Source organism: Bubalus bubalis, chromosome 23 (genome assembly GCF_019923935.1).
Source record: "Bubalus bubalis isolate 160015118507 breed Murrah chromosome 23, NDDB_SH_1, whole genome shotgun sequence".
Classification (NCBI taxonomy): domain Eukaryota; kingdom Metazoa; phylum Chordata; class Mammalia; order Artiodactyla; family Bovidae; genus Bubalus; species Bubalus bubalis.
Window position 1 is genome coordinate 47429632 of NC_059179.1, and position 21798 is coordinate 47451429.

The 21798-nt window shown below is 49.9% G+C and overlaps 1 protein-coding gene across 6 annotated transcripts in view; it reads left to right on the forward strand.

Moving 5' to 3' along the window:
* Positions 1 to 21798, forward strand: part of PTPRE (protein tyrosine phosphatase receptor type E) — a 178591-nt gene that overhangs the window by 59400 nt on the left and 97393 nt on the right. For 5 of the 6 annotated variants that reach the window (XM_025274185.3, XM_025274187.3, XM_044935065.2 and 2 more), the window contains exon 2: positions 12366 to 12388. Coding sequence is in view for 3 of the 6 variants with exons in the window: in XM_044935065.2 (XP_044791000.2) it covers positions 12366 to 12388 (23 nt within the window). In the remaining 3 variants the exon portion in view is untranslated. Of the gene's footprint in view, positions 1 to 12365; positions 12389 to 15497; positions 16204 to 21798 lie in introns of those variants that run through there. The other variant, XM_025274188.3, reaches the window with a different exon arrangement.

A 21798-nucleotide genomic window follows, 5' to 3' on the forward strand; every position in this document is an offset into this window, starting at 1 on the left:
GTTGGAAAGCTAATACCTTGGCATAGGATTCAGTAAACTCTGGGTTGTTTTTTTTTTTCCCATTTCTTTCGCCTTGTCTTTCTGGTGGAATCTTATAAGGATAGCATAAATGAAAGGTTATATAGTCTGGAGGAACAAGAGGAGCCTTGAGTTCACCCAGTGCTCTTGAGCCTTCCAGGGTCTCTGTGCGGGTGAAGGAGGTGACGTGCACACCCACACCCGGTTGTCCCGTGGCTTTGGCATCTATAGAGAAGCCGATTGCGCTGGGATCTGTAGAATCTGGTTGGTCAGGACCAGAGTGAGCGGCTGCCACGGTCCTCAGTGTTCATGGACATGCTGGTGCCTACAGTGGGCTCCGCTGCCCAGGCTCAAGGGCACCAGATCCAGGGTCAGGAGCCTTGCAGAAGGAAGCATGGGTGTCTCCCCTCCCCTGCCTGGAAACACGAGTATTCATTTGCCCACATCATTGTGGTTGAGTTCTTTATTTCTTTTCCCTAGAGGAACTTACGTACACACACAGAATGGTGGGTAACCAAGGGGTTTCCCTGGCCCACAGTGGCCTGGGAGCCCGCCATACATTCATGGAGACTCTGGACCTGGAGAATCAGAGGTGAGGGGCTGGGAAAGGTAGAGGCCATTGCATTGTGAGGATCCTGGGGACTGTCCTCCCAGGGTCTGCAGGAGCCAAGCTGCTGCCTCACAGAGAGCACCGGAGCTCTCAAAGCTGGCCAAGCCAGGGAAGGGCAGCAGCGGGAGGGGGCAGGGTGGATCCTCTCACTGTAACCCCAGCCTTGCAGGTGAAAGGTCTGCATTGGCAGAACTGGCTGGAATCAGAGCTATGGGACTGGACTGCCCCACTCCTGCCCTCCACCCACCCAGGACCAGAGTTCAGATTCCTGTCCTGAGAGGCAGCTGCCCCATCCTCCCTGGCTGCTGCCTGGAGTCGGGGGTGGGGGGAAGGATGAGAGGATCTTCCCTCGCCACTGTTGACAGCTTGTCTGTGGCACTGTTCTGTGTAGCCCAAAGCACCTCATCAAATGCTTCAGCGTAGTAGAGTGCTTGCGTGCGTGCGCACTCAGTCATGTCTGACTCTTTGTGACCCCGTGGACTGTAGCCTGCCAGGCTCCTCTGTCCACAGGATTTTCCAGGCAAGAGTACTGGAGTGGGTTGCCATTTCCTGCTCCAGGACAACATAGTAGGCATTCAAGAAACAATCTGCTGGTCAACTGATTACATGTTGCAGTCACAGATGGAAAGAGCCTACAGACTCCTATTTTTTTTTAATTATTATTTTAAACTCTGAAGCTTGAAAACGTTGACAAGTTTTTCAGTAATCCAACAGCATACAAAGTTCACTAACGGATTCTAAATTTTCCATTACAGCTGCATTTACAAATGAAATAACTTGATGTTTCCCTCCTTATTGGAGATTTTAGGTGGATAGTATTCCTACTCAAGTCATTTGCCAGTCGTATCCGACTCTTTGAGACTCCATGGACTGTAGCCCGCCCGCTCCTCTGTCCATGGGATTCTCCAGGCAGGAATACTGGAGTGGGTTGCCATATCCTCCTCCAGGGGATCTTCCTGACCCAGGGATCAAACCCATGTCTCTGGCATTGCAGGCAGATTCTTTACCATTTGAGCTAACCTGGGAAGCCCCATGGGAGAAAGATCATTTCATTTTAGTTATGAATGGTTAGTCATTTTAAAAATAACCCATCCCCCAGGTGAAATTTACCTAGGGCCAGTAGTTGGATAGATTGGCTTCTATGCCATTAAAGTTAGTTGAGACGGGGACTTCCCTGGTGGTCCAGGGGCTAAGATTTCACGCTTCCAATGCAGGGGGGTGGTGGGTTCAATCCCTGGTCAGGGAACTAAATCCCACACACTGCAACTAGGACCCAGAGCAGCAAAATAAATAATTTTTTAATGTATGTAAAATAAAAGTAGGTAACACAGCAAAGTCACCTGGGGTCATTATCCTGAATCGTATGTCCTGTCCTAACACACGGCAGCACAGCCCCTGTGTCCTTTGTCGCACACAGAGGCCCTGCCCTGCCTCTGTGTCACACGGAACTGAAGTGTTAGGGAGGGTCTTAATGTGACCTGTGATGTGACCTTCGTTCCTCGTGAGCACTGCACCCCGATACACATGGCGGTCGCAGAGGCTGCCACGTTTGTACAGAGGGTCACCCACATGTGCAAAGCCCGCTGAGTCCACTGCACAGGTGGGATCCGGCCCCAGGCGAGGGGTGAGGCAACTTTGGGAACACGGCTCTTACAGTAACAGACTCGGGTGGAGAGTGAGGTTTGTCCCAAAATGCAGGGCTGTCACCCAGTCTCAGGGCTTCTGTTTCCTCCTCTGTCACGGGGAGGGCTGGCCTCGGTCTTCACTCTAGGGGGAGGCTTCAGGGAGAAGCTGCCTGCCTGGGGCTGGATACACAGCGGAGCCACGTGTACACCGGCCCATGCGTGGCGGTCCCAGCCTTGCTGTGCTCACGGTCACAGTGATTTCAGTTCTTGGACAAAAAATACCCCTGGGAAGGCGGGTCCCGTCCAGTCCTGCCCTGAGTGTGTCTGTCTCATGAGGTAGTTCTCAGAAATTCCCGGGAGCCTGTGGTTTCCTGTTTAAAAATGGAAGGAGGTTTGTTACAAACTTGGCAGCCCTGGAGTGAGACCCCCAGCTCTCTGTTGGCCAAAGATGTGGGCAGGAGGGTGGGCACTTGCTCAGGCCAGTCAAGGGCACCTCCTGGGGTGGCCAGGGGACAGAGAGAGGGTCTGCTTGACTCCCTGAGGTCCTGCCACGCTCAGGCCTGGCCTTGAACTCTGCACAGCTTCTTTAAATCCAGCTCCCAGAGCTTTACCTTTTCAGAGACCAGCTCTGTGTTGATCAAGCGGAGCTGAATTTGCTCGCGAATCACTGACCTGAGTTCCTAACCCAAGGTTAGGCAGGCAGAGGGCTCTTCAGTGTCCTTGGCTGCAATGCATCAGGTTGACGGTGGTTTTTAAGGAAGTGAGTGGGCTGTGGCTGAGGAGGCATCTCTGGCCGGCTGGGCCAGGACCCCTTCCTCAGCCGTGGTCTTGGGGGCTGCTCCTTGCACGCAGCCCATCTCCCAAGAAGTGATTCCTGGCCCTGGGAAATCGAAGCACCAGGATTCCCGAACGTTCGGGGGTTTTACTGCCCCGGGCTGGGGAGCATGAATCCAGCTGGGTTGGTCTCAGGCTTGACTTCTTTCTGACCTCGTAACCCCGCGCAGCTGGCTTCCGGGTCGTCGCACGGATTAGAGGGGCCCCTGCAGTGAGCGTGTCCAGCCTTGAGGCTGACGGGACATCAGTGCCCCTCTGACCCCTGTGCACATGGCCCCAGCCCGCCACCACCCCCAGGGGGCCAGCAGGAGCCCCCGCCATCCTGCGCTGCCCTTACCTGCCCTCCCCCTCACTTGCACAGTTTACTAGGTCCTTCTCACAGTGCTGTAGACGTCGGGTCTTCCTCCGAGGCCATCCAGGACCTCCTGCCTGGAGACCGTGGAAGTACAGGGAGGATGAGAGGCCTGCCCGAGGTTGCCTAGCTGGGAAGGTCACCCCGCCTCCTGTGTTGGCAGGGGGCAGGGCCTGACTTGGGGTGCAAAGGCGCTGCTTCTCCCTACCTCCCTCGGATTCGGACCTCAGGGCAGACCACCGGCCACGTGGGAGGCAGGGAGGGCCTTGGGATCCTCATTCCACTTCCTGCTTCTGACATCACGACGTTTGCCCCAATGTCCGGGAATGTACAGCTTGCCTGTAGAAGCAGCTCGGATCCATTCACTGGAGGATGATTCCCTGAGCCGTAAAGAAAGAAAACCATTTTCCCTGAGGATGATGGGTGCGCTGCCTCCCCGAGGAAGAGGAGGGCTGACCTTTCTAGGTGGACAAAACAGAATGCCAGTCAAACACGACACGTCTGTGGCAGTATATTGTTGCCGGATGCGAGGCTGCATATTTGTGTCATAATGCCGTTTTTGTTTGCACATGAATGCCACAGTGTTCCTAACGTGTGGAGGAGGGATTCATCACGAGTTCACACGACTTCTTCTGTGGCGGGCTGGGGGGAAATCGGGGCTTGTCCTCAGCGACAACACACGTCGAGCCTGGAGACGTTTTTGTTAGAAGCTCAGCGATGGATGAATTCCCCCAAAGCTCACCTTCCATCATGAGCTCGCTGTTGGATGAAGACACTGAGCTTTTTCTCTTTAAGACAATGCAGTGAATATGGGAGATCTTCCCTTTCCCCCTGTTGTTTTAAGCCAGCCTCTTCTCTGTGCGTTGTCCACAAATTCCTAATAATATAGTTAGTTTAGATCGTTCAGATCAGCCAGTTAAAGAGAGGGGAAATCGTGAAGTGTTTGAGGGGTCTGGGGCAAAATAACTTGTTGATTTGTAGACCTTTCGGTTGGCTGGTTTACAGATTTTCAAAGTCTTTCTTGGAAATACCTGACAAACTTCTCTGCTCTGGGTACCACGTTCCTGAAAAATGATTGTACCATTTCCAAAAAGGTGTTCTCTCTCTCTTTTGATGTGGGTGTCTGCTTTCAGTCTCTGGGGACATTGTGTGTCTCCGGGATTTGCACTCACAACACTCCCTGGCGACTCTGAGACAAGCACCCCACCTCCAGGAGTGGCGAACGTCTTTTCGGGCGCCCAAGTCCAAGGTCACCCTGATTTCTTCCTCCCTTGCTTTCCTCTTCACATACATTCCCCAAGGCTGGTGGGCTCTGCTCCCTGGGTCTTGAAGTAGTCACCTCCCCGCAGCTCCATCCCCAATGCCACTGACATCAGGAGTGCCCCTCCACCCCTCACCTGGACCATCAGGGACCCACCGTCCATGCTCAGCTCAACCCCGCAGCCACCACAGTGACCTTGGAGGAGAGCAGAAAGGGACTCCAGGCTGGCAGACATCTGCAGTCCACCCGTGGCTTCAGCCCAAATCCAAACCAATGCCTCTGTGGCTTCCCGGACCCCGTCCGCCGCACCTTCCAGATCCTCCTCAGTGACTCGGGTGTCTACAGAGTTCAGTCCGGGGTCCTGTATGGGGTTCATCTCTCAGTTATCAGCCCAGCACAGTAGGGATGTGTATCCTTATTTTGCAGGGGAGGAAACTAAGGCTCAAAAAGGGAAAGCTACTTGTTCCGAGGTCAAAGCCAGGATTCCAGTTATTCGCTACTCTTAGAATGCTCCGCGAGCTGCCCAGCTTCCTAGCCCTGTTTTTGTCATCTGCCTGGGAATCCCGTCCTCAGAGAAAGATACCTGACTTCAGCCCACGTGGCTTAGGGCTGCTACTCTCATCTCTCATAAGCCCCTGGACCCACCAGATCAGACCCTGCTCGCCCCCGTGCTTCAGTGACCTGTTGATCAGCCTGTCTCTGGACTCCTTTAGAGTAAACACCTGGAGCTTCCATCCACGTACTTTTTTAAAAATCTCTAAATCCTCCGTGCTTGGCATGACCCTAGCATATATGTAAATGCTTAATGAACAGTCACATCTGGTTTAAAGTACTTACTCATTCTTCCAACCAGTATTTTCTGGATTTCTGGTATGTGCACAGAGCTGTGTATGTAACAGAGAAGTTCGAGTTAGAGATAAGGTTATCTGTTCAGAAAGCAGCGAACTCACCACAGACTGTGGATTTGGGGTGAGTGTCTGCATCCTGCTTTTGTCAGCTGTGACCTGTAGACTGTGCCCGCCCACATCACAGGGCAGCCGAGATGGCAGCCAGGGTGGCCGTATCTCCATCCACTGTCTCGTACATCACGCTGATGTAAAGATGGGGCTGGAGAAAGAAGACGCAGACAGAGGGTGAAGCAGAGAACAGCTGCGTGTCCCTGGGGCAGGAGGAAGACCAAGGTAGCCTGATGGCTTCGATGAGAGGGCTTCGATGAGAGGGCAGGGCTTGAGCACCCCCTGGCAAGTTTGGGGGAGATGGGAGCTTTCTGGGTCGGGGAGCAGCGTGAGGAAAGGGATGGTGTGGGGAGACCTTGGTGTGTCTGGAGGGCAGTAAAACAGTTTCTCTGGGGAAGAGCCCTCTAGAAATTTCTACCCTGGACAATGCTGAGAGAAGCACGTTGTGGGTTTTGGAGGGGGATGCCGAACAGGGAGCTTGGCATTAGAAGTAAGAGACCTTAGAAGTAGGACGCAGACCCCCAAGTTGCAGAGTGTCCGGGTACCATTTCTGTGGCCTCTCCACATCCTGAGATTCTTCCCTGGGAAATTCAGGCTCTAGGAAGTAATCCAGGGTGGGTGTTTCCCAACACATTTGGCTCTTCTTACTGATGCCAATCTGATGGGCAGAAGCCTGTTGCCTTTATCATTAGCAATACTTATTACTATGTAATAATAAAATCGCATCTCTTTTTTGTTATAAACCACTATATTTATTGGGATCTATTTTCAGAGTCCATTATGTTCCATTGATGTATTTCTTTCCTTTTTTTAAAACAAAAAAAATTTCGTTTGTATTGGGATATAGCCAGTTAATAATGATGTGATGGTTTCAGGTGAACAGTGAAGGGACTGAGCCACACACACACCTGGATCCCTTCTCCCCCAAACACATCTCTTAATACGAACCAGGTGGCACATTTCCTTGTCCTTTGCCAACTGTATATCATTGCTGGTAACTGACATTTTAAATAATAGCAACAATTGATATTTTTAAATTAAGAAGCACATGGTAAGTTTCCTTTCATCCTTGGACCACAGGAAGAATGATCCTCCTGAACAGTGAGTTAATGTGGTGGCCCACCCCTTGGAGAGCACGGCTTTGCCACGGGCGTCTGCACCTCACTGCCGTTTACGGTGGAGGGGAGGGTGATCACACACAGTCAGCGGCCTCCTCACAGGCCTCGAGCCACCTGGTGAGAAGTAAGGGCGTTTCAAACTGACTCTCCAAGAAATAACACCTCCAAGCAGAAATCCTTTTCTCTGAGCTTCGCTGAACGTTCATTAGACCAAGAAAAACATCTCTTTGATCATGGCCTAGACAGACGTGGAAGAGTGGAAACCAGAAGCTGTTTGTACTTCTGAAAGTGGAGTCTTGGGCTTACCAATTTGCATAGTTTCCTCATCCAAAGAGGGGACCCCCAACTGTGGGGTAATTAGAGCTATGTGCGTTTGGGGGGCAGGGGATTGTGCCTCAGAAAACACTCTTGGAAAGCAGGCATGGATCTTCTTCCGAGCAGCTGCCCATGGATAATTGTTAAAAGTTGCCAAATATTTAGAAGGCCAGCTTGTCCGTCATAGAGTGACAGAACAGGAGCTTGAGAAAATGGATTTTTTTTCAGCCTTGGCAACGTCGGTTTAGGGACCCTCCTCCCCCTTCTGCAGGGCGGGCAGAAGAAGAGTCTACCAAACTGCTCATCGTTCAGGGAGGTTACGTCCCCTGTTCAGCAGCAACTTCCAGCCTTCCTTTCGTGCATTAGAAAATACAGAAACTCACAGCTTTGCTGATGCCGGGAAGGTAAACAAGGAAGCTGCAAGACTAGGCAGTTATGAGGTCAGCCAGGATCTGCGGCAGATGATTCAGAGGCGTCTCTCTACTCTCCTGTCCTTCGAATCAGCACCAGGAAGCAGGGTGAGCTCTGCCCAGGACATGATGCTAAAGCAGCGATGGGTCATTTGGGGGGGTTTCCTCCATTTCCAGTGCCTTTGGTGGATGCCATGGGGTCTCAGTTGCTTTCCCAGGTGTAGGGATCTTCCTGGGGGGCCCCATCCACATTAACAGTCCTGGTCGTGGTGCTGGAGTGTCACCGTGACTGAGGGTAAATGACTCTTGGTGCTCTTCCAAGGGCTGTGACCAACACTTTGGGACCAGGTGATGTTCTGGGGGACACAGAGCCCAAGAGAACAGGGCCAGGATGGAGGCACTTCACTGTAGGCTCTGATCATTCCTGGAAGGTGACCCCAAGGCCAGAGTTTATGGTATCTAATCGCCTGTGTTAGATTTTTATTTGTGTACCCTTGTTTTATAACATTTTAACCCATCACTAAAAGTTCACATTTTAGATACACTGTACATGTAGAAATGCATATATACATATTTAAAAATAAAATGCGAATGTGCGTCCAAAATTTTTTAAAATGCCACTGCCAATTTAAAAGAAAAATTTGTCAATACTGCCAATTTAAAAGGAAAACTTGTCAATACACACTTGGCAACATACAGTCTAACCACTGGAATGTATACGATGCTTCAGGCCCAGGGAAAGGACCTTTCACTTCTGTCTGAGCTTGGAAAGGCTGCCCAGCTCAGAGCTTGACAAGTCAGAATAATCTTCATGTTTGCCTTAAATGGAGCAGCCACGATGGATCCATTCTGCATGGTGCTGTTTTCCTTTTTCTGAGCGAGGTCTGGATTCACAGTGACATCACTGGGTCTTTCCATATCTTGTGAGCGATCGGGACCAGCCCTGTGGCCAGGTCACTTCCCGGAGGAGTGCCCGCCCGCCTGACCTTGGCTGCCCTCCCCGCCCCCCTTGATGGACTTCCCCTGTTCCACAGCCTCGCTCAGCACAGCCTCTTTCCCGGGCTTCTAGCTGGCCACATCCCCCTGCCTCTGCTCTCTGAAGCCAAGCAGCTGGCCCTGTCCATCCTGGGGACAGACTTCCACACATCTGTGGTCAGAAGCCCAGGCTTCTGTGAGCCCAGCCTCTCCCATAGAACTGTTTTTCCCCACAGGAAGTGTGTGGCCAGCCTGGGCATTTCTAGATCTTTCCGGCCCTTAGACCGAAGTGGAGCTCCTTCTAGAGTTAGAAGAGGCTTTAAGGAATTCTCCAGTATCCCTGTCACCCTGGACAAAAAGTCTTCTGTGGGTCCTCCTCCTGGCAGGCAGCGCCCCAGACACTAGGAATGTAAAGAAAAGAAAGGTGGTCCCTGGAGAAGTGACAACTTCCCTGGGGTGGGGGTGGGGGGGATGGAGATGAGAAAAGAAAACACAAGCAAACCAGGGGAAGCCACGGTGTAGGCTGCCTTCCCCTGGGCGGCCAGCCAAGAGTGGTCCCAGCATCTCTGGGTGAGCACCCCTGCTTCCCTGTTCTGGATGACACGGGTCAGAGAGCTTGCCAAGCCTCAGTCTTCTCATCCTTAAAATGGGCCTCCTCTTGCCTCTTGCGAGTGGCTGTTGGCTATGGGTGCTGCAAACAGGCACCTAGGCACTCGCCGGGCCCAGTGAAGTGGCAGCTTCTCTCCTCTCCTTTTTTGGAGGATCGTGCTGTTCCGGGAGGACCAGGAGCCCATCCAGCCATGGCACTGTGCCTTGTAAGCGCCCCAGGGACAACCCCCTTCCGAGAGGAGTGGGTTTGTCCACGGGGACCAGCTTCCCCTACCCTCATATAAGCTGCTTATTTCACCTTTTCAGACCTTGGGCCACTGTGACAGTAGCCATCTGCACAAGGGTCTTGGGCTAAAGGAAGTGTTTGTGTGATGAAAGCTGACTTCAGAGGATATTCTGGTTGCTGGGGTTTTGCTCTAATTCTGTCCTTCAGAGAAGCTGGTAGTTGTGGTTTCTAGCGAGCATGTGTGAGCCCGGAGCCAACGCAATGTGTGATCTCTCTGTAGAGCCCACTGTTTCGTGTATTTTCGCTTTGTTTAAAAAAGTTCGCTTCAAAGTTTAATTCAAAATGATTAATAATTGGGCTCATTTAGGATGTAGTCCGTCGTACTTTCTCATTTCCTTAACCATCCGTTGACACCGTGCCCAACTGGTTCTACACCCAACTGGCCTTTTGGTCTTGTGGTTGTTAGCTCAGCTTGATTCAAGGCTGCGGGCCTGCTTCTGCACATCTTGGGGTTTTGTTTTACGTTAAGACGATTCGCCGTTGTATTGGAAGAGAGTTGTGAGCATTCCTATGAATCCTCCTGATATATCAAGGGTACCTGGGACCCCTGGCCTCTCCCCATACTTGGCCCCAGACAAAGACCAGAAGTCACTGTTTCTAGCACCTTCCCAAGCTCTTTTGCGGGATTGGAAGAAGTGGACTCTTGTAACAAGTTATTTCTATAAAAAAGTGGTTTCTGTACCCCCAGTGATTCCCTCTCACCCAACACTCATTGGCCACTAGTCTTGCCCCGGTGCACTTTGTGTGATTCTGGGCTCCTTTGCACTCTGGGAACTCTGACTTTAAACAGATCGAGTTACACAATCTGTTGGCTACACAACAGATTGGGCCTCCATTGCCTCTTTGTAGATTTGTAGAATTTTCTATGTACACGATCTTGTCATCTGAGCATAAAGTCCTATTTTTCCTTTCCAACTTCTCTGTATTTTTTTTCTTGCCTTTTCCCACTGATTGGGACTTCCGAGACAATATTAAATGTGAGTGAGAGAGTGGACCCTCTTGCTTCTATCTCAGTATTAGGGGGGAGCGTTCAGTGTTCCATCATTACAGATAAGTAGATGCAAGATTGGGCTTCCCAGGTGGCACAGTGGGAAGAATCTGCCTGCCAATGCAGGAGGTATAAGAGATGCAGGTTCGATCCTTGGGTCAGAGATCCCCTGGAGTAGGAAATGGCAATCCCAGTCTGCTGCAGTATTCTTGCCAGGAAAATTCCTTGAACAGAGGGGCGTGATGGACTACAGTCCTCGGGGTCGCAGAAGAGTCGGACTCAACTGAGCGACTAAGCACACACACGCATACACAGATGCAAGATTCCTCAACATTAGAATGATTTCTTCTGCTGCTTTGGCTTCAAACCTACTTCCCAGGTCAACTTTTCAATTAGCGCAACAACTTGTTATCAATGTAATTGGTTTAACACATCTAGCCTGGCCATGACTAAGATAAGTGGTCTATTTTGGTGGAAAATGCCACATATTGCATTTGCTGTTTAAACAATAGTGACATCAAAGCATGATTCCACCGTCCGTCAGGGCAGAAAGGTGATGATAACAGGGTGAGGTCTCCAGCCATTAGGAGATGCAGGCTCCCAGCCCTGGCACGAGGCTGCCTTACTGGCCGCACACACAAGATCCTAGAACATGGTCATGTTGTTCGGCTGAGCAGAGTGGATAAACAGAAGGTGGTCCGTCCACATCATGGAATGGTATCCTTCCATAGAAAGGAGTCAGAACTAGTACAGGCCATGGCATGGGTGAACCTCAAAAGCGTAAACCTCAAAAGCGTACTCCGTGAAAGCAGCCGGTCGCTGTTGGACCCTGTTGATATGAATTTTCCAGAATTGGCAGATCCATATCGGAAAACAGATTAGTGGTTGCCTGGGGCCAATAGGTGGGGAGAGGGTGGGCTGGGGGAATTAGGAGCTAATGGGTAGGGGGTTTCCTTTGGGATGATGAAGTGTGCTCCAGGTAGATGGTGAGGAAGGTGGTGAAACTGTGGCTGTGCTGCGTGGGTGCATGTGGGGACTCACTGGGGCTTTCCGGGTGTCATGTGTGTGCTCAGTTGCTCAATCGCGTCTGACTCTTTGCGACCCCATGAACGGTAGCTCACCAGGATCCTCTGTCCATGGGATTCTCTAGGCAAGAATACTGGAGTGGGTTGCCATTTTCTCCTCCAGGGGATCTTCCTGACCCAGGGATCAAACCCGCATCTTCTGCGTTTCCTGCATTGACAGGTGGATTCTTCACCACTGTGCCACCTGGGAAGCCTGTGATTGTCCTAAATGCTGCTGAATTGTATATTTTAATTGGGTGGACTATATGGGATGTAAATGATATCCCAGTAGAGTTGTTGAATACCAAAAGAGCATGAGAGCTAGATGAATGGTGAGTAAGCTGGATACTGACTGAGCTGGAAAACTGGGGTGCAGGGAGGTGTCCCCAGCGGGTTTGAAGAGGCTGTCTGTGGAGAGATGGGCTGATGGGGTTGGCTCGGGAGGAAGGGACACTGCTGGTCACAGAAGGAGCCCCTGACAGATGGAGCCTTGGCTGCCAGAGGCCAACACTTCAGATCCAGGGGTGCCCGCTTCCTGGTCACCCGTCAGTGGACAAGCAGAGACTATAGGAGCGCTCAGGGCAGGACGCTTTTGAAAGCTGATATTTGTGGGGAAAAGGCGTTATTACTGTCGGGATTAAAAGGTGTCAGTGTGTGTGTGTGAGTTCATCAGTCATGTCCAACTCTTTGAGACCCCATGGACTGTGGCTCACCAGGCTCCTCTGTCCATGGGATTCTCCAGGCAAGAATACTGGACTGGGTAGCCATCCCCTTCTCCAGGGGACCTTCCTGACCCAGGAATTGAACCCGAGTCTCCTGAAGCTCCCAAATCATGAGGGAAAAATAAGCACATCCAACTAGTGCTGTGGAGAAAGCAGTGGCAAAAAAGAGCACTGTTTTTAACTGGAAAACTGACCCTCTCTTTTTTTCTCTTTCTTTTTCAGACTATAGCCCTCGTTTTCCCTTGGTGAGTACAAAACTTTTCAAAAATTATCTCTGGTGTGTAATTAACTAGTGGAAAAAAAAGAATGTGTTGGCTTTCATTGTTAGAGAAGCATTATCTTCTAGAGAAAGAAGGTCATGTGGTCAGCGTGTTATATTTGAATTTTATGCCTTAACTGGCTTGAGCAGGCCCATATCACGCTTTTGGTTATATAATTTTTTTTTTTTTTTTGGTTTTTCGAATCTGGCTCAGCTGCTCAGAGCCCTGAAATGCATTGTTGAGAACGCAGTGTCCACATGCTTTCCATCACTGACTTGTCCTCACTCTGAAAAGGGCCTCGTCTTATCTCAGTGGCACACATTCGGGGGCTGTTGGGAGCACAGGGTACATAATTGCTTTGATGGTAATTGCTTCTTAAATTGATCTGCTGTGGGGAAAACTGCTGAAAAGGAGCTTTTCTGGATTGCACTTTTAGTGAAAAAAAAAAAAAGAAAGAAAAAAAACAGTGTTGGCATTCCATCAGTTTTTGCCTTTTGGAGGCAGCACGCTACAGCCTCCAGGTCCTGGTACTTAGGAAAGAAATCCCATCACCTTTTCTGTGTTCCCTTCATCAACTTACTGCGGTCAAGTTTCCTAAGGAAATTGAGGGAAGACCATCTAAGAGCTTTTGAAGTGGCTGCAGCCTATGGGCAGGGAACATCTGTTCTGCCCTCCTGTGTGCGTGCCTTTCGTGAGTGAACCGGGATGTGGGCAGTTGCCTTTCTCAAATGTATCACCTTGTTTGAAAAGCCTTGACTCTGTTCAGAATTATTCTAAGGCCGATGGGTCAATTCTTTGGCCCCCTTTTTTCAAGGCTGTGCCTTTCATCTGGGCATCCATGCTTATGGTTATTCCTGGTATGATCAAGGACGTTCTGGTCATATGGACTGTTTCTGCTTATCTTGAAAAGTGCTAAATATAGTCAATGATTTATCAAGACAAAGAAGAGGAAAACTTCTGTTTCCTACTTAACTCATTCCGTTGTCCATGTTCTTTACCCTGTAATTATTGGATGTGGATGGTTCTGAGTGGCATGCTTTCCTCGGGCAAATGTCCAGGGTGGGAATCAAAGAGAAGGGTCATTACAGGAACAATATTAGTGGGATGGAGACTTAATTATAGGAAGTCCACCATCCCTTCTTGTCTTAGGATCCCAAGCGAGAGGTACTGTTCATTCAAATGGGTTGGCAAGGATGTTAAACCTGTTGCCGGTGAAAAGCTGCAGGTCCCGACCATGCTGCGATGAAATGCGGGAGGGCAGGCCCCCAGACTCATCTCCTTCTGAAACTAGGTGCGGATCGTGACGTATTAGACGTGGCCAACCTTCGCCTCCCTTGGCTCTCGGCTCAGCATCAGCCCCTCTACGCTAGTCGCCACAGCCGCTCGCCCGAGGGTTTCCTGCCCTTTCAGCTGGTCGACCTGCTGCCAGGCTGCGCCTGGGTCAGCCTGGCTCTCAGTTGAGTGAGCCCATGACTTGGGAGCCCCTAGCTCCCACCGTCTCAAACCAGTCGCAGATTTGGAAGTTCCTCCCCTGAAAGCTGCTGGGCGTCTGTGTAGGAGTCCGACTTCTGACCTCTGTCTCGCCAGGGGCGCTTGGCAGCCAGAGCTTCAGGCAGCATCTCCTCCCCCTGGTCCCAGCCTCCTTTTTAGCAGGAAGGTGGAGTTGTGCTCGGGGTGCTGTGAGTCCTTAGACTAAGAGTGCTTCTGATTTCCAGAATCTTCCTCTTCAATGTGAGGGAAGTCTGCTAGAAGCATGAACTTGCCTACCTACCACAGCTACCTATTGCTGCCTTTGTTTGGAATCATAGGTCTCTTAGCCTGTGGCAAATTCATTGCTAAACTGTTGTGAGCTTCTCTTCCAGAGCTTCAGGGTTTCAACTAATAGAAAGGAATTTATTTTTAATTCGTGAGGTTGGACACTTGCTTTTTGAGTCATTTAGAGCTAAATAAATAGGTCACCTTGGTTGGCGGCCAAGGCCGCTTGAGGTTGGAGGCCATCCCAGGCCACCGTCCACACTCAGGCCAGTGGCCCCAGAGGGGTGAACTTGCCAACCTCGTTCTTATCTGTCAGCAATTCCCAGGATTCTTGTGACTTTAAGTGAAATGACCCCAAGAATAAGCGTTTAATAAAATTGTTTTTGTTCCTGGTGGCTCAGTGGTAAAGAATCCACATACCAACACAAGAGACGTGGGTTTGATCCCTGGTCTGGGAAGATCCCACATGCCAGGGAGCGACTAAGCCCAGGCGGCACAGCTACTGAGCCTGTGCCCTGGAGCCCGTGCTCTGCAACAAGAGGCATCACCGCAATGAGAAGCTTGACCATGGCAGCTAGAGAAAGCCCATGCTCAGCCACGAAAACCCAGCACAGCCAAAACCAGTAAATATATCAAACTATTAAAAAAAATAATGAAGGCATGTAACAAGGTAGTGATATATTTGCTGTACTATAATGGATATCAAAAATCATTTCCTTGTCTAGCAATAACATGATTTTTTCATTTAAAAAAGACACTGGCTTAATATTTGACTTTTTTTTTTTTTAAAAAGGACAATTTTAAATGGATTAAGAGGAGTCTTTTTAGTACAACCACCCATTCTCATATTTTCTTCTTTTTTCAATATTTAAAAATAGATGTGGGAAGTAATAACTGTAGTTCATATCGATCAAAAATGACCAAAGTTCCCTCAACTGGAGAATACTTGCAACTCTAAGGATCTCAGTTGCTTAGTGTTTTAAAAAAATGTAGTGAAATTTCAGAATTAAGAATATACGGAAGATACACAATTAAGGTTTAAATATTTTCTCCAGGCTCTTTGAGGTCTTGTTAAATACATTATTATACCAAACGGTATCCACCAGTAAGTAAAACTAAATCATACTGCAGCTTGGTGATTGCACTGTGGTTCATGGAAATACTCTAGGAATAAAAGAAAATTTGAAGTGTTAATTACAAGTAACGGTGAATTTAATTTTAAAATTCACCTAGAATATCCATTCACTAGCCTTGTCCTCTGTAAGGCTCTGTGCTTCCAACTCTATCAGTTTCAATACACACGATTGTCCTCTGCCAAGTCATTTTTTTCTCCCTGGCTGAAAGGAATGAAGAATCTGAAGGTTCAAATCACGGGCAGGGGCCTTGCTCTCCCGAGGCAGGGGGAGCACCTCAAGCGTGCCTTCTGTCCGTCTCGGGTTGCAGTCCTGCTGGCAGGACAGGGGCTGTGTGGCCTGTGCCGCTTTCCGAGTCTACAGGAAGACGAGAGAAACGTCATGTGCAGAGCACAGGAGATTAGAAAACTTTCTAAGAGATCCGATTCCTATTTCCTTCATTCGACACGTCCTGGGGGGTTTATTAACACGCATGGACTGTCCTGTCCAAGCAAAACGTGTTTCTCCCGACAACGAAGCCGTTCCTTTCCCTCAGACTAGAGTAGAAGCTGACACCAGTTGGAACAATGCCTTTGGATCTGATGGTGACAAACGCATTAATCCCTCGCTTGTTTCCATTTCCGTTTCCCACCCCAGGGAAGTTTCAACGTTCTTCCAAGAAGTGCCTCCCGAAAGTGTCTGCTAGGTATTCATTTGTCATATAGCAAAGGCAGGGATATTGAGCTGTCAGAGTTTCCGCTTAGGGAAAATAGGAACACAGATCTCCTATATAAATGCGCTTCTCATCTCTGAGCTCCCAGCAGACCCAGCTCAGAGCTGGAATTCTTCTAGAGATCCTTTTCCAGCTGGCAGGAAGACATGGATTCTCTCGGGCCAGGATGGGTGCCCAGCATCGTCCACGTGGGACACGAGGTAAAGCAAAGCCGAAGAGCAGCCTTTTTTATCCCTGGGGAATCATGCTGTGTTTTATATTTATGTGATATTTTGGGTTGATCAAAACCTTTGTTCGGGTTTTTCTGTAACATCTGACGGAAAAACCCAAGCGAAGTTTTTGGCCACCCCAATCATCCCTAAGGTATTTAAAAACTGGGTTAAAGAATATTATCAGGAAGCATCCATTAAATGAAACATTAGCAAGCCCTTGGGTTAACTCTGTGCCGCCCTGGGCAGGAAATCTGGAACCGATGCTTCAGGAAACTGTTTTAACGGCGCCCTGTTGGATTCTTGGCCACGGCCGGGCCAAGTGGTGCGTGGGGATGGTCCAGAGAGCGCTCTGCTTGGGGGCTGGTAGGAAGTCATGTGAGGTTCAGTTTTTAGGAAAACAATCCCCAACCATCGCTGGGGCCCTGGGCTGCCTGGATGACACATCAAAATCCTATCCGTTTTAAATCAGACATTTTCTATTTTTATAGTCGAAACCACCCCTTTCATTTCCCTTAACAACTAGATTTGTGAAGTGGCATTTTAGTTACCGGTGGCAAGCTGAGAAAGCGGGCTGTGCCTGGGTGGTCGAGCAGCAAGCAGGTCTCCCGGGAGCTGGTGTCTGGGCTCACGAGGCGGGGCTGACCGTCTGGGGACAAGCTTGTCTCGTCCGTGTGGCGGACGTTGCGGGGACAGATGGCATAGTCAGCTGCAGATCTGTGCCCACTGCCTGGCGAGAGGCAGCGTTGATGCTGGGGGGAAGGAAGATAAGACATTTATAAAACTGTTGGGGGCGTGACTTACAGAGAACATGTTCTCAGACCCATTGAGCCGCGGAGTCAGGAAGGAGTCCTGAAGGACCATGGACGAGTCCCCACTGGACAAGGGGCCTCACCCCCAGTTCAGCCCCATCCTGGGCGGCGGGGGCGGCGGGTGGGGCGGGGGGCAGCCCTGTGTGAACTGGGTCATGCAGGCACCGTGAGAGTCTGTGCATTCTTTCCAAAATTGCCAATTGGAAGTGACTGTTTTAAAGACTGCTTCTTACGATGCAGAGTTTGCTATCAACTATTTAAAATGTTGGAAAAGAAAAGATCCCCGTCGAATTGCTGAACCAAAATGCGTCACATAATGGATTCTCTGAGTAGCTTTTCTCCTTGTTTTGAACTGAAATGAGCATAAACCAAAGCCAGAACTTGGATTTGTGTTATTTCGTGATGGGGGCCGATGGCATTCTAACAACATTTTAAAAATACATGTTGACGGTATTTAACTGATTTCAGACGACTCTCCCAAGATACATCTGCTCTCAGAAATGGTGCTGATTTTGTGTTCAGGTGTTAGATATGTATACATATTTTTAAAGCTACTGTGTTGCTGTTGAGAAGTTAATTTTTTTTTTTTTAAACATCACGTTGGTGGAAATTATCATTCCCCGAAACAGGACTTGATCTCTTTCCTGTTTTGCCAGATAATGTCGTAAAAGGCTTATCCTGAGAACTGAGCGGCGCTGACAGCCCGCGCGCACGCGGGGCAGGGAACGGCTTGCAAAGCGAGCTCCTTGAGCCTCGTGACGCCTGGAGTCAGTCTAGGGTGCATTCTCCCTTCTGCAAGAAAGATGAGGAAGCACACCTGGGGGGCTGTGGAGAAGTGAGTAGGGAGGGGGCTCACAGTCCCCGTGTCCCCTGCACGGAGCCCAGGCTCCTTTCACACCTGGAAACCAATCAGCTCTCAACATCTTCTCCAAAGGTGAGGGCCAGACCTGTCGAAGATGGAAATCACACTTTTATGGAAAATGTGATTTTACTGTTACGAAAGTAATAGAGTTCATTACTAACTAAGAGCGTATCCCATGGATTCTGCAAACAGTTTTCTGGCTGATATTTCTATTTGGGAACAGTTTTATGATCGCCTAAGTTGATTTTGGCCAGGGTTCCAAAATGTTTCCACATGTTATCTGCTGACTGAATCCAGTTTTCTAATCTCTTCCAACACTTTTGCCAGGCTTCCTTTCTCTGTGGCCAATAGCCTGTCCATTCACCCGCCTGGTGTTTATCAGGTGTCTCCTGCAGGCTCGTGACTGTGCCAGAACTTGAAAAAACACAGTGGTAGATCCTCATTCTGATTTCAGGAAATACTGCCTGTACGGTCTCTATTAGAGTCCGTTCTTTAGCAATTCTGAGTGTGTGTTCTGCGCAGTAGCCCAGACAAGGAGTGGACAGAAATAGAGTTTAGCTGGAGAAAGCTGAATGAATTAGATGTGTCCCTTCATGTCTGAGTCACACCTTCTTTGTCTAAAAAGTCTAGAGCCTGGTGAGGATTTTTTTAAAGGTCCCTTCATGACATAAAGGTCTGTGCTCAGGGGTGGGTTCTCTCTGGATTTTTCATGAACAGCAGAAATGCCCCTCAAGTAACCACTGCTGCGTGTCCTCCATATCCGGGGCCCATCGCCTTCCATTCTAAGATGAAATCTGTCCGTGTTTTATAATCTTCCCTTTGGAAAGCAAGCATCTATTTTGGTGCCTTCTCGCCCCTGCCCTCTTATTTCTAGTAGCTCTCCCCCTGTCCCCCAGAAGAAGTGGAGACCTATAAAAGAGCATTTGGCTCCCAGAAAACAACTTTGGAAAAGCAATCTTTCTGTGATGTTGCTCCCATACATACAGGAAAGAAAAGTTGGAAACTGTGGGTTTTGATTTCAAAACTTAAGCAGAAGCATTAGTTAATAAAACAAGGGTCCCTCTTCCACTGTTCTGCCATCCATCCCGGCAAAGGCTTCTGGGGGCCTGCGATGGGATCTCTTTCACCAGAAGTGGTGGACAAGCAGGGCGAGTTGCTCAGTCTCCTCGGATACCATGGAAACTCCAGTGCCACTCTGCTCCCCTCTTGTGACGGCTCTCCAAAGAAATAAATAAAACCAGGCTGGAGGCGTGTGCTGCGGAGATGAAGTTGGAGATCTCAAGTGCACATAACGTGAGCAAGATCAGATTCAGAGGCATCATGATTTCCAGAACCTGCTTTTGGCTTCCTTCCAACGTGAAGCCAACACCGACATTCTGTGGTGCTGTTTCCCGCCGTGGGTGGATTTATTTAATTTTTCATGAGTGATTCACTACCCGTGACTCTATGTTTTCCTCCTGTGCAGCTGAGGATTAAGTCATGTTTCCTTTTAAAAATTATTTTTGATAGAACCTGAGTAATGTGGGTTTGGGGCGAGGGGACACAGGAGCATCACTAAGAGGAGGCACTCAGCCTCCACGGCTGGTGTGAAATGGCAGCGATGCCACCCTGAGATTGTGACGCTGTCCACTGGCGGGGACAGCGCTTTGTCAAACAGCCAAAACATCTCTCTCTGTAACAGTGTTTTTGTAAGTTGTGTAATTTTTTAAAACTTTTTTTTTCCATGTTGCAGCAAATCCACTCCACTTGCAATGCCATGTGGTAGGGTTTCCCTGGTGGCTCAGTCAGTAAAGAATCCACTTACAATGTGAGAGACCTGGGTTTGAACCCTGGGTCAGGAAGATCCCCTGGAGAAGGGAATGGCAACCCACTCCAGTATTCTTGCCTGGAGAATCCCATGGACAGAGGAGCCTGGCAGGCTACAGTCCGTGAGGTCACAAAGAGTCAGACACGACTGAGCGACTTTCACTTCACTTCAGGTTTCCCTAACAGAAAGCCCAGTAAGAGAGTCAGTGTCTGTGCCGGTTCACACGGCCTCCCCCAGGTGGCCTCTGTCTGCCCAGCTGGGGTCTGGTGACCCCAGGTGTCCATCACCTTAAGTGACAGGAGCTCCAGGATCGTCTTGGGGACAGAGCTGTTCTGTTCCCATCTGAGGCTCACTGCCAGACTGCTTCCACTCAGCGGTAGCTCAGCCCAGCTCCTTGAGATGAATGGGGAGTGAAGACCATCTGTCTTCACCTTGACGCACACCTGCCAGGGCCAAGCAGAGAGCAGGGAGCCTCTAGGGAAGCAATCCAGGTGCCTGCCCTGCACCCAGGGCACCCGGCATCAATTTCCACGGCACTGCCTGAGAAGATGGGTGAGCACCGGGATGGCACATGCCGGGACCAGGAAGGTCTGGAGGTAGCAGGAGATGGTGCCAATCAGAGAAGAACAACAAAGGGAGATGGTGTGCCGTGGCAGGGCAGCTGGGCAGCTCTGTGAAGTGGGTCCGATCAAATAACACTACCCGCAAAGGAGCAGAGGAGGGGCCCACCTAGGGAGTCAGGAGGCTCGCTGTTTTCTCCCAACTGGCTGGGTGGCTTTAGTCAAGTGGCCCACCTCCTTAACCACCCACCTCTGCAAGGCTCCAGGATTCCGTCCACCCGAGACGGGACTGCGGAAGCAATAGGATAGTTCTCTTGCTGTTGTGTAGTCGCTAAGTCGTGCCTTTTGTGACCCTCATAGACTGCAGCCCGCCAGGCTCCTCTGTCCATGGGATTTCCCAGGCAGGAATACTGGAGTGGGTTGCCATTTCCTTCTCCAGGGGATCTTCCCGACCCAGGGGTCGAACCCACGGCTCCTGCATTGGCAGGCGGATTCTTTACCACTGAGCCACCAGGGAATATCCTAGAAAAGTTCTAGTACAACATGAATGGCCAAAAAGTCATCTGTGTTCCTAGTGAGGATGCTGGAAAGTGCACGAGGCCGTTGCTTTTCTGTGGGGACCATCTGCTTCTAACCAGCATCCTAGGCCCAGGTTCAGCGCTTCCCCCAGCTGTTTCCCTGCACAGGAGACACATCTTCATCAGGGCGGCCGCTCCCAGGCCTGGCAAAGCTCAGGAAGAACCAGCTGCCCCAAGGGCCAAACTGCAGCCTGGAGCGGGCGCCTCCCTCTCTGTCCATAAGCGGAGTCACCGCTGCCAGACGTCTAGGCGGTGCTCCAGACGTCCCCATTCCGTGCTTGAAATCCAGGTATCGTGTCAGAAATTCAGAACCTCGCCAGGATATCAAGCACCGCATCTGGGCATTTGTAAACAGATGGGAGTCTTCATTCTTCATCAGACTGTGGTTGTGCTTGAGCCCTTTCTGAAACTCAGTTTGAAAGTGAAAGTGTTAGTCACTCGGTCGTGCCTGACTCTTTGCGACCCCTTGGACTGTAGCCCACCAGGCTCCTCTGTCCATGGGATTCTCCAGGCAAGAATACTGGAGTGGGTTGCCATGCTCTTCTCCAGGGGATCTTCCTGACCCAGAGATTGAACCCAATTCTCCTGCCTGGTGGGCAGATTCTTGACCATCTGAGCCACACTTTAAAGGTTAAAGAAATAATAATAACTTTTACTTCAGCTGGGTTGTAACTCATAAAAATATGTCTGTTGTATATATCACAGTATCCCTGGGGAGTTTGAAAAAAAAAAAAAGTTGAAATTGCACCGAATCACAGAACCCAGTGGGCTTGACCAAGGGTGAGCAGATAACTGAGACAATGATTCACTGAAATTTCTCCACCAGATTCTGGGAAAGACGGAAAACTGTGTCAGAGGTGCCTCAGAGGTCCTAGCCGGTGTGCTCCAAAAATCCACAGGAAAGGGTTTTTCCTTCAGGGGCAGGGTCTACAGAGAATGAAATGCTAACCTTGAGGAATGAAAACCA